We start from the raw sequence: 12,737 nt of genomic DNA on the forward strand, positions 1-12,737 counted from the left end.
GCTGAGTCTGTGATTTCAGTACATCTGTTGTGTTCTACAGCACCTGTGAACCTTACCTGAAAATTATTTCTATTGTATTTTTCAAATAAGCATGCCTGTTTCATTAGGCACTTAAAAGAATTGGCCTGTCTTTCATCTTTGGCAGGAGCTTTAAGACTGACTTATGTGAATATTCATTTGTGACTGAGAAGTTATAAAGATACTTTTTTTTTGCTTTTGCCGAATTGAAAACTTAAAGTGAAGTAGGATATGAATAGTAGCAGAAGACTTAATAACCTTTTAAAAGAGCAGGGATTATACTCTCAATAATTGGCAGTAGAACAGCCTAGTCTTACCAATTAACTGGTGGATGGGGGAGAGAAACATGTCTGAGAAGCTCGGTCTGTGAAGAAAGTCCATTGCTGTGATTTCTGCAAAATCAGTAGAGGTTTCTTAGTTCAGTCTATAAAACGGAAATTGTTCTGACAGAATTTGATTTAAGGACAGGCAACTTAGATATGGATTTAGTTGCTATTTATGTACTTCATTTGCAATTGTAAACTTTCTAGATCACTCTTTATCTGCAGATAAAATGCCTTTTTTAAAGTCAATTCTTGCCTTAAAGTATTAAACACTTGGGTTACAGGACTGACAGTCTGTCTATATAACACCCTGCAGTTTCATACAGCTGTAAAAATGCATGCTAGCAGTCACTCTGTTTAAAGGTTATTTGTCAATAATCTTTTTCTATTACAACAATTAAGAGCAAATGAAAAGACAAGAAAAAAATCTAGATCTTTCTTTCTGAAGTACTTGAGTTTGATAGAAAGGCTGGTGTATGATTCAAGGTTTATCTGCTGTAGTCCTTTTCCATAAGGTTCCTTTAGTAGAATCTTGGGGAAGGCTTTTATAAATAGTGGGAAAATGAGGAATAGTGCAGGCTATTTCTCATATAGCTACCAAGGATTCTTTACAAAATACTGATTTTGAGAAATCCTTTAAAAAATGGAAATATGCTAGGCAATTAGATTTATTGTTAGACCCTAAATTATGAATAATGGAATTAATTTCTTGCTGTGCTATTTCTGTGAATTGCTTTCTCTGCAGTTTTTCTAGACACCATCTGTTTCCATAACGTATTATTCAAATTAAATGTCACTGGCAAATGACTTATGGAAAGAGATTAAATATTTACATAGGAAACAGAAAATAAAAAATACTGTCCTGTTGTATTTTTCCTGTCAATTTGAGTTTCCTTCTTGCTAACACAGTATTTTGTTAAAGTAGTAAATAACTCTTGTGTTTCCTCTGGCTATGAGATGGTTTGATGTAATCTACTAAACTTTACCGTCAATCCAGGAGGATTCAGGCAGGAGTTTTTATGCTCAAGCTGGAAACATATCCACACTGTAATTCTGTTTATTTTATGCATTCATATACTTGAGCTGGCTGGCTCAGTGGTAATACTGAAAATTGATTTGCTCAGTTGTATCAGTGCAATACTGTGAATATCAAACAAGCAAAAAGCCAAATGTCCCTGAGAATGTTGTCTTATGTGCACTCATGGTAAGGTTTTTATTGGTGAGTCAGCTTCAAACCTTCAAAAAGGTTACAAGTAAGGTGAGATAATTGTCTTCAGTGGCATTTGAGGGACTGGTTGAAGGTTTTACACAGATATTGTACTTGTTCACTTGAAGCCTACAGAAGTTTGAGAGACTGATATGAAGTTTAGAGAGAGTGCTCTGCTGTGTTTTTTGCCAGCTTGGCAGTGTTTTGGTAAAAATAAGTATTAGGGTTAACAAAACCAACTAGTTCAGTTGAAACAAAATGTGAAGAATTTTTACATTAGATGTTGAGATTTAAATTGATTGTTAGCTTGAAAAATTAGCTTTAGCAGTCTTTAATGCAACTTTTAGTGCAGTTAAAGATACTTCTGTAATTAGACTAACATTGTACCTGCTCTTATTTTGTTGTGATGACTATGTGAAGATATCCTTTAATGATTTATGATCAGATCTTGATTTATAGAATTTTACTTTTACTTACTTGGCAGATACTATTATACATTAATTTTGGTTTTACTTTACTGATTTTAACAGCTGTTTATATTTATTCTAGAAATAATTTGTGAAGAAACAGTCCTAGTCAGCAATTTTTTGCAGTCCAGTGGTACGACTCCTACAGACCATACAGTTCCCCAGAGATGCTTTGAAATACCGGACTCCACATGTAAAAATCAGGTAACTGCCATCCTTGTATTTATTTTTTTGTGTTTTTAGAAGTGTTTTTGCAAGCTTATTTCTGATATTAACCTTCTGTTATCATAGTAATCCATTGCAAAGGTTTTTTGATTCTCAGTGCTGTTACAATGCAAAAGGAGGTAGCCCCAAAGCTGAGTGAAGGGGTTAGTCCACCATGTAAATGAAATGCATAGTCAAAGTCTACCAGAGTTGCAGAGAATTGTTGTCATTGTCATGACTTTAAAACATTTACACAGTATTTGTGTCATGTCATTTAATATCCACATAGATACTGAGTGTAAGACTTCTATCTTAGCTTATTATGGTACCAGTTTTTGGAAGGCAATTCTCTTGCTATGAGAGGTGAACAACATTCTCCTTGTCCATAGGCCTTAATTTGTCTCCTTCAGACTCCTGCTGTTAACTTCTGGACTGTGATTTCAGTTGTTGTTTTGGAAACACTCTTCATATGCATGGCTTCAAGGCATGAGACAGCGAGACTTGGAGGAATCTCTTCCTTTGCTACCAGTGTAGTTGGTGTTTGTCAAGTTCCTTTAACTTTTTGCCTCACTTCAGTAAAAATTTGTAGTGTGCTGGGAAGTCTGTGGGTCACAGGTTGGATCTGTTCTCAAGTCAGCAGCAGAGCTGATTGTTTTTTCTGCCTTAATTGAATGCCCAACCTGAAGTAAACTGATAGTGTTTGAGGATCCTCAAAGGACAGCTGCTCAGTTGCCTGTGAGTACAACAGGCAGGACTCTGCAGTGTGTTGGCCAACTTTAAAAAGTTGGAGCCAGCATTAACTTTGTTTTTCATGTATGCTGAAGTCTGACAGCAGCTGGAAGTACCTGAGAGCCTCCTGATGTTTTCTTCTCCTTAGGCACCTGCCTCTGTATTTGATTCATGTGAAGAGTATGGCAGTGATCATCATATGTGGTAAGCTAGTTATACAAGTTCTTGTTGAAATCTTTGCTAGCTTTTGGATAATAACAGTGGATGCTGCATTTTTAAACCTGACCTTTAAGTCAAATCAGTCTTGTTCATTGTATGCTGCTTCTGTGGGTTTTTTTTTTTTTTTAACCAAAATCATTTTCATGGTGTTTTTAACCTTTGAACCCTGGAATGTGGTTGGTAGTTTGAAAACCAGCAATAGCTGTATTGTAAAGTGCTTTGACTCATAAGGATATGCTTATTGGGGTTGGGAAATGAAAGATAAGTTAAACTTTTTAGGTTTTACATTTTATAGAATTACATGCCACAAGCCTTTAAAATCAATGGTTGTGTGCAGTACAAAGCTGTCTTACAAAATTACACTGACTTAACTGTAGTAATGAGTAACCCCCAAAGTTCTGAAAAGCAGCACCATGAATTGTAGGTAGCTATGACTGTTTTTAAACTCAAACTTGTATTCACTGTGACTTTTTACCTCTTTTGAAGTTCGGATCATTCAGAGGAAGAACACTGTGCAGTGCCTGACCCCTGTAACACAGTCATCTTGCCATTTAATTGTATGTCATACACTGCCACAAACCAAGATTTTGTCCACCACCTTTCTGCCTTGATAGTGCAGACTGTGCAGAGATCTCCCTCCTCCTTCACAGAGAACAAGGGAAGCCCTCTGGGTGATTCCAGAACCACAGACAAAGAAGATGGATATTTTGAAATGGGGCTTCATGAAGGAGATCAGACCTGTGAGTTCAGCACTACTTGGTCGTCTGACAACATCCCAGTGGAGAGTGTTGACATAGTCAAAATTCTCTGGAGTTTTTCTATCCACATTCATAAGGGACTCAGGCAGTTTGCTTCCTGTTTGGTTTTGACTGATGATATGCTAGCTGTGTTTGAGATTCCTCATCAGGAATTGAGAGGAAAATGCCAGCACATCCCTTCTGCCTTGAAATTAATGCTGTGTTTTCCATATACTGATCTAACAGAATTTGGCTTTCTCCTGCCAGAAATCTGTTTAACACTGAAGGTGAAAACCAGTGACAACTGCTTGTTTATTGTTTCGGACTTCCAGAATCTTCAAGACTTTTATTCCTGTTTACACACATGTTACTCTCAACACATGTCAGTGTTACCAAGCTCCACGTTGTACTGTGGAAAAGCAAACCTCCAGACATTTCTCGGTCAGCTTATGGAATTGAATTGCATTTCGGCAGAAGATGTTGAAATAAAAGGTTGCTTCCCAACATATCTTGTTTGTGGGAGTAAAACCAATGTTCAGAAAATCTTTCATCGACCAGAGTCAGCTGGCAATAGCAAAGGAGGATCAAAAAATGTTTTGTGCTCTGCACTTTATTCTTCAGTGTATAAATCTTCTGACCAGGGGCCCTGTGTGGTCCATCCGTGTTGGATATTTCTAACACCCCAGCATTTGTACATAGTAAAGGTGGATTTCAGTTTACTGCCAGGTAAATGGGTGGACACAGAGGAGTTGGGAAGTGTTTTTAAGCTGAATAGGATTCCGTTAGCATCTCTTGTGTTGCATCCGACCCATGGATCCATCCAGCAGAAGGGTTCGTTTTCGGATGGGCATGTGCTGGAGTTGCTCGTTGGATACAGATTTGTTACAGCAGTGTTCATTCTACCTCATGAGAAATTCCGCTTCCTAAGAATCTACAGTCTTTTAAGGACACTCCTGCAGGATGTGAAGACTATTATTATTTTCAAAGCTTCAAGCAAATCAGATGCTGTAAGAAATCACGTCGTGGAGGCAAACAGACATGGTCAGTCGGCAAGGTAACAATTCCCATAAATCTTCCCCAGTCTGTTGCACTGTACTGAAGTTAATGTGGCCTAGCCAGTGTGTTTGCAGTTATCATTGTAATTGGTTTTGGCCTGTAGTGTTGATGAAGTAGTTTTTCATTCTGGTAGTCTGTAGGATGTGTGAATGGTTAGCCTGGACTGTATCTATCTTTTTCTGTTTAGTTTTATCATTGTAATGTAAAATGTACAGAGTGTTTCAAAAAGATGGACCAAAATTGAAATCATTGTATCTACAACCACAAACTGCCCATGAATGAAATTCTTACCACTTGAAAAGACAGGGCATAGAGTTTCAAATGAGAACTGCTAGATGCTAGATTACTGCTAAATAATTTTTTGTGTAATTGTAACATGTTGCTGTTGTGAAATATACAGCTTTGAAGTTGGGTCCATCTTTTTGAAACACCCTGTATTTTCTAATGGAAGGAGACTTTCTTATTTCATGTGCTTGCAGGCTGAGGTCAAGGCAGATTGACTGCTGTGCTCATGAGAAGTAATTTAAACTATTAAGAACAGAAATTGCCTGTTCTTAATTTCCGAATTAAATATAAAGTATTAATTCTTGTGGGGAAGAGCTGCATATTTCTTAAATGTTGATGATGCTTTTTCTGGATCTCTTCTAGCTTTTGCAAACCTCACCTGATGCTGTCATCTTTATATCCATCTGAATTTCTTATGCAGAAGATAACAGAAGATAACCAGATTCCTGTTCACCTTCATGTTTCTGCATCTCTGCAGTATGTGGCTGGGCTGAAGGGAAATGCCCTGGTTGAGTTTTTCCATGGCAACATTGCAGAGGTATTGTGCCTGACCCAGGGGTATGAAAAGATGCCTTGTGACCTTTCAGTACTAGACTGTATTTTAAAAAGAACTTTCCTGATCAAACTGAAAAACAAGAGTTAGGCTCTGCGAAACCTGGAAGCGTTTTGGTCAAAAACTTTTGTGTTACTCCATTTTGGGTTTCTGGCTACAGCAACTGGGATTCTGCCAGGCATAATTTGTATTCAGAATCCTTCATGCAGAACAGGAGTGTACATTAGTGTATATCTTGAAGATGATTACTCCAATAATGTTTCTCCTTTCTTTAAAGTGGCAAAAGGAAAGAAAATTACTGGAGTATAATTATTTTGTGATGGTATCTAGCTAAACTGATAAGTCTCAACTCCTTTGTGTAATATGGGTGCATGAATACAACACGTGTGCATGTCTGTCAGTACTCCAGAAACGAGCAGATAAACCTCATTTCTGAAAAACAGATTTATAGTCTGTGTGGGGAATGTCAAATTTAAAAGTACCAATCTTACCTTAAATTCACAATGTGGCTTCTTGAGTGATTAGTCATTGTGGTCTGAGTACAAATCTCATTTGAAAAGCTTATTGAGAAACAGAAACTTTTTTTTTATTCCCTTACCTCACTTCCAAAGCTTTTGGGTAGGCACAAGTTAGAAGTTGTGCTTTTTTTTACACCAGGAGAAGCTGATAAAGCAAGCAGGTGACTCATCTGAGGATCCACAGTAAGCTCAGCGAGTGAGAAGCTGAGAAGATGCTGGGCGGAACAGCAGCTGTAGTGACAAGCTTTGCTTCTGTCCTCTCTTAAGGACCTTTATATCCAACTCTTCAGTAGCATCTGAAGGCTCAATAGACTTGCTGAGTCTTGGAGGCACTGTTCAGCTCTTGATTAAAATTTTGTCTGCAGTGTCTGTCCTAGAAAGTCTTTTCTTGTGCACTAGATGTTTTTCTAAAAAGCTTTTCTAGTCTTTGTCAGAAAATAAGGAATAATTAGACCACAGCAGAAAAAGTTTTCTTACATAAACACATGACATTTTTAGTAGACCACTCCTGTGTTCACCTCAAAGCTGCTGCAGTTATAGTAGCAGTTTTGAGGTGAATGTCTGCTCTTTGACTATAGCACGTTCAGATTTTCAAATTGTTGGGGTTTTTTTGTAGTCTAAATTTGCCTCTAAGATGGTGAAGCTATCTGAAATATAAAAGTGTGCAAATGATTTATGAAATACAATTTACATCTTAGGTGGAAAACGAAGAGTTGAGACATCTGATGTGGTCTTCAGTTCTGTTTTATAAGACTCCCAATGTGGAAGTGATGGCTTGTGTGCTTCTCTCAACAAAAGCCATTTATTTTCTGTTGGATGATTCTTTCATTCATGCTGATGAGCACCAGTCGGGTAAGATAGCTATTTACATCTTTTAATAATGTTATCAACTTAGTCCCTGTCTGTGTGTTTGTCTTCAGTTTAAATACCAGTTTTGGTCAGTACTCTTGTGAGGGAGAGGCTGGCACAGTTTTCTGCATGCAAATACTCACTTGAAGCTTTAATGTTCAGTAAAACAGGGTCTTGAGTCATGTCTGCTTCTCAAACAGACCTTTCCCTGTTCTGTTGTGCCCATGCTTTTGTCAGATGTCATTTCGTGGTCCCTAGCGTTATCCGGACAGCTAAAGACCCTTTCATAACCAAAATAGCAGATGGAAGGTGAAGCAGCTCGTGGTGTACGTTCAGTTCATCCAAGTCACTTGTTAATGCATCTGCTGATTTAAGTCTGAGATGTGGCAGCTTCTTCAGGGAACACTGCTGATAAGGAGGAGATTTGGTTGTATTTGCTTGAGAAATCATTAGCTGCTGTTCCCACCTTCTTCCTAATTTCCTCCTTCAGATGTGATACAGGTTTAAGATTTGAATATAAAAATTATGCTTGTGGAAAGAAGAATAATATTTGTTTTTTCTGTTGACTTTATCATATGTCCTTTTTCATCAGATTTTTGGAACAAAGAAAACTCAGATTGTGAAAATAGCTCTTTCCACCTCTCTTGCTACTTTGTGCTAAAACTTAATGACCTGCAGTCAGTAAATGTTGGCCTGTTTGACCAATACTTCCGAATTACCGGTGAGTACATCTTGTGCTTTAAGTTTTTCCAGTTCTATTTTGTCTGTTTAGTTTTAGATGAATTCCATTCTTTATTTTATTGGTGAGATGGAAGAGTATATTACTACTTTGCTTCTTAAAAGAAATTGAGTTAGTGTAACACTAGTGAAGCTGTACCAATAGGCTGATAAGTCTTGCAACATCTTGTAATTGAGGTAACTGGGAAGCTTAATATCAGTGAATTAATTCATCCCACCAGTGTTTTTGAAAATTGTCCTGTCTTAATGACACATAAAAGGAAAATCTAAAGACTTGTTGTTCTGAGGTTTTGGCTTGCAGTAAAGAGTAAGATCAAGGTGCTGCCCATGTTGCAAAATGCACAGTTGATGGTTGACTTCTGGATAGAGCTGTAACATTTACAAAAGGTAATGGTGTCAACTTAAAACTTAATGGAAATAACATGAGTAAAGTTTCAGGGCTGGTGTTTCACCTCAGTCCCACTACACGTGAGCCAGACATTCCTGTGTTCTGCAGCATTCTCTTGTGCTGGGACCTCAATGGTGGGCAGGAAAGGAAATCTGCCTTCTGGAAATGATATGAAGTGACCTTACAGATAACAAGTTCACAAAGAAAACTGAAGGCACTTTTTTCTATAAGATAAATAATAACAATAAGATGATAATAAGAATGAACTTGTACAGCAAGAGTTGAACAGTTAAATTGTATGTTGTATTTTAAATTGAGAAATTATATTCTTCATTTTTTGAGAGATTTGTAAGGATTGTAATATCCTTTTCCAAGGATTTGAAAGCTTTGTGAATAACGATGCATGTTTTCAGGAGAAATAATCGTTGCAAGAAGTTTTTATTTGGAGTCATTTGCATGTTGGGTGAAGAAATGATGATAATGCCACGTACAGATGTGTGAATTGTTTATGTTCTGTCTTCAGGACATTCTGCAGATCATATCGTCACTTGCCTGACAAGAGACAGTTACAACACTCACACCTTCATACAGCAGCTTATGGCAGTTCTGTCACTGCTTGCACGCACACCTTCACCTGAACCAGTAGATAAAGACTTCTACTCTGAATTTGGGAGTAAAAACACGGGTAAGTGGTTTTTTCTACATCACTAATTAGTTAGGCATCATCTAAAGCATACCAATTAAAAACTTTTGAGGGAAATCTATGCATCAAGTGTTTCCTAGTTAATACCTTATCTAAATTGTCTGACTTTACCTTGTGTGCCTTATCTGAACTGGGGAAGAGGCCAGCTGGTAGGGAGGTGGATAACCTCTGATAGGAGGATCCAGCTGTATTTCCTTCTGCCTCTTCTGCCATCACCCTGAACCAATTATGCAGTTAGAAATTTGCAGAAAAGTATGTTGGTACTGCAAGAGAGACTCCAGTAGAGATCTACAGCCCAAAGAAAATTATTCTAGTATTGTAAATAAGTGAAACTATGTATAAGTAGATATAAAACTTGAATTCTTGCAGCTGTCAAAGTTCGTTGCTTATCCTAATGTGTTAAAGTATTGTACAGTACTAACTGGAAGTATAATGAATGTACATTTATTGCAGGAAAAATGGAGAATTATGAACTGATTCACTCTAGCAGAGTAAAATTTATTTATCCAAATGAAGAGGAAATTGGGGACCTTGCCTTTCTGGTGGCAGAGAAGATGGATGGTTTGACCAATCTTCCGTCCCTCAACATCCTTCTGTATGTGTTGGCTTTTCAAGTAAATCATGTCGAAGGGTCTGCCCAAAACACTAGTTTGCTTCAGCCTAAAACACTTATATTAACCAGCTCTGATTTGTTCCTCTTTGATGAAGATTATATCAGTTACCCACTACCCGAATTTGCTAAGGAACCACCAAAGAGAGATAAGTATCAGCTTGCAGATGGAAGACGAATCCGGGATTTAGATAGAGTACTTATGGGTTATCAGACATATCCACAGGCACTTACATTTGTGTTTGATGATGTTCAGAATCAGGATCTGATGCAGAATTTAACACTGGATCACTTTGGAGAAGATGATAGCGCACCAAAGGGAAATACTAAACAAGAAGTCAGCAGGAGCAGAGAGATCCAGTGGTACATCTTCATCCCGAGTGCAGAAAGCAGGGAGAAATTAATTTCGCTGCTTGCAAGACAGTGGGAGATCCTGTGTGGTAGGGAACTGCCCTTGGAACTCACTGGGTAATTATTGCACAGCTAAGTGATTTCAGTGTCTACTATAAGGTAAAGCACAGTGTTTAGATAGCGCCTGTTAAGTTCCGTTTATTAAAATAAGGAGCTGACCTGGACTCCCTTACTCCCTAGTGCAGTGAACATTTAATAGTACGTAGAAATATTCTGAAGTGTTAACTGGGGACTGAACTTCTTGTAAAGTCTATTTTTTATGCAGTAGTATATAGTGAAAAAAATCATGAGACATCCTGGGAAACTGTATGGAAAAAATTAAGGAGTCAACATGAGATACGCTGTCTAGGGCCGTTAAGGTTTCTGCTATTTTTCTGTATATATCAGTCTTGCTGTTCTATACAAACTCTAATATGTAAATAAGGGTAAATGCTTGTGTATGTTCAAGTGCAATGTTCTTTGTACAAGAAGTATTTTGGGTATGCTGCTAATGCTTATTATTTAATGATCTTACAGTTTTACATATGTTTTTCTTTGAGGCCAAATGTAATTATTTGCTGCCAATCATGAACTTAGCAGGAAAATTTGAGCAACAAGCAGGTGACAAATTTCATATGAAATTAGTTTCATGGGCATTGTTTTTCCTTATCCTAGGATAAAAAAAGAATTGCCTGTTAAAGATCCACTCAGTATCATCCTGAAATGGGAAATACCCAACATGGGTATGAGCATTTTGTCAGCAAATAATGAATTTGTATCTCTGAACACGAAGTCTTTATTTTGCCTATTTTGTCAATACAAATAAAGTGTAATTTGACAGTTTTATTTTGGCCTTGTCTTTGTTCAAGTTTATCTTGTGTTTGCAGGATACCATATGGCAGTTCAGCAGCACATATTATGTTCCTAGAGTGTGTTGTAAAGTATGAAATATGCAGCAAGATGAAAGAAGAAAAGTTTGTTCTACACTAGCAAGCTCGTACTGGTCCAGAAATAGAGCTGAGTCATGGAAACTGAGGATCTGCAGCTTCTAAACACAATTTGAGGATTTATTTCAAGTACTTTTGCTTCTCTATGAGATGTTAGGGATTTACTTTCCAAGCTGTCATCTTTACTTGAATATTACAATGCCCAAGAGGTTTTAGCCTCCCCCATGACAGTAAAATCCCTACTCACTGTTTTGAAGACTAATACTGAGACTTTGAAAAAAGACTGTGTCTGCTGGGATTAAGAAGGGAAGGACAGTTTTGATACGTATGTACCAGCTGATGCTCCTTAAAAAAAAAAAAAAAAACCACACAGAAAAATTTAGGTTGGAAGAGACCTCTGGAGGTCCGACAGTCAAGCTCAAAGCAAGGCAGTCTTCAAACAGATTGCTCAGGGCTTCGTCCGAACAAGTTCCGAGTTTTCTCTGAGTATGGCGAGTCCGCAGTGGCACTGGGAATTTGGTGGTTCTGTGGAGGGTTATTCTGTGCTGATGGGGAGCTTGGATCTGCTCTTTAGGATCCAGAGTCCAGGAATGTGGCAGTGCAAGGATGATAAAGACACAGGCAGCCAAATTCAAAATTGTACTGCAGGATGCAGTGGAGTTCCCTGAACAACCAAAGAGGCGAGGAGCTTTACCTGCATGCTGCTCTGGTTACAGTTTAGCAGAGGAAACTGAGCCCCTCTCAAGCTTAGGCCGAACTGAACAGTTAAGGTAGGTACTGTAGACTCTAGGGGAAAATTAAATTTTCCTGTACTTCAGAGCTCTTCTATTACCTGAAGTCTCAAGGATACTTATGTTTTCATTTAAGCTTAATTTTGTTATTAGGTAGAAAAAAAAGGTAACTTCTAAAATAAAAATCCTAGGGATAAAGTAATTAAAAGTTTAGGTCTTCATTAGTTCTCTCTGAAGTAACTCTGTTAATCACTTATTTGTAATTCTCATAGGTTAACACTTAAGAGAATCCTGTGGCAACTTGAATAGTCTGATCTGCCAGCATTTGAGACCTTGGCAAATGAACAGATCATTTACAAATATGGTTATTTGTTTAAGTGAATGCAGAGGGAATCTGTAATGAGTCCTTTGGAGATGTGTAGGGTTTGAGCCAATGTGAAGAAATATCATGGCCTTTTATACTAGGCATTATATTTGTCATTGTTTCTGGATAAGTCAACCCCACTTCTGTTTTATTTGTAAGGCCTCTCCTGGGGGTTGCTTTCTGCTTGAGATAGACCTGAGTTCTGTTTGTAAGCATCCTTTGTAAAATCCAGCTGCTCAAATGTATTTCAGTACAATAGTGCGTATCATAGAATCCTGTATTAGAACAAGTGAGGAAAACCCCCTGCTTGTTATGTAGTTGGAACTGTTGAAGTCTCTTTTCAGAGGCTCTCTTTTGTCACTGATCACATCTTAAGATTTAACAATGTTCAATAATTTGTAAGATACATACTGCAGTATTTCTTGATTCTTCAATTAAGTATCTCTTCTATGGTGCCATCAGAATTGTTTACTTCAGGGCATTTTTCAATAGAAAAATATTTTGTACTTTACTTTGCACAGCCCATGCCTTACCTGGCAAAGTTTTTCCCTGACACTTTAGCTCTTTTTCATTTTTACCTGGAAAAAATAAACAACAAACCCAACCAAAGCCAAAACAAGAATTCCCCCTTTTCGGCCACCAGATATCTGATCCCCTGCCCATATTACAGTGCTTTGTGGGTACCAATTTCTGTTCATTTA

At 37.7% G+C, this 12,737-nt stretch overlaps 1 protein-coding gene across 2 annotated transcripts in view; it reads left to right on the top strand.

Moving 5' to 3' along the window:
• NISCH (nischarin) overlaps positions 1-10,840 on the top strand; it is a 30,877-nt gene extending 20,037 nt beyond the window's left edge. For both annotated transcript variants that reach the window (XM_071813083.1, XM_065845569.2), the window contains exons 14-21: positions 2,098-2,219; positions 3,097-3,152; positions 3,654-4,958; positions 5,609-5,783; positions 7,015-7,168; positions 7,758-7,886; positions 8,815-8,976; positions 9,448-10,840. In XM_071813083.1, the coding sequence (XP_071669184.1) occupies positions 2,098-2,219; positions 3,097-3,152; positions 3,654-4,958; positions 5,609-5,783; positions 7,015-7,168; positions 7,758-7,886; positions 8,815-8,976; positions 9,448-10,076 (2,732 nt within the window). In that variant the 3' untranslated portion in view covers positions 10,077-10,840. The remainder of the gene's footprint in view (positions 1-2,097; positions 2,220-3,096; positions 3,153-3,653; positions 4,959-5,608; positions 5,784-7,014; positions 7,169-7,757; positions 7,887-8,814; positions 8,977-9,447) is intronic.
• The last annotated feature ends 1,897 nt before the right edge of the window (positions 10,841-12,737 follow it).

The sequence above is a fragment of the Patagioenas fasciata genome, chromosome 10 (genome assembly GCF_037038585.1).
Source record: "Patagioenas fasciata isolate bPatFas1 chromosome 10, bPatFas1.hap1, whole genome shotgun sequence".
NCBI classification, from domain to species: domain Eukaryota; kingdom Metazoa; phylum Chordata; class Aves; order Columbiformes; family Columbidae; genus Patagioenas; species Patagioenas fasciata.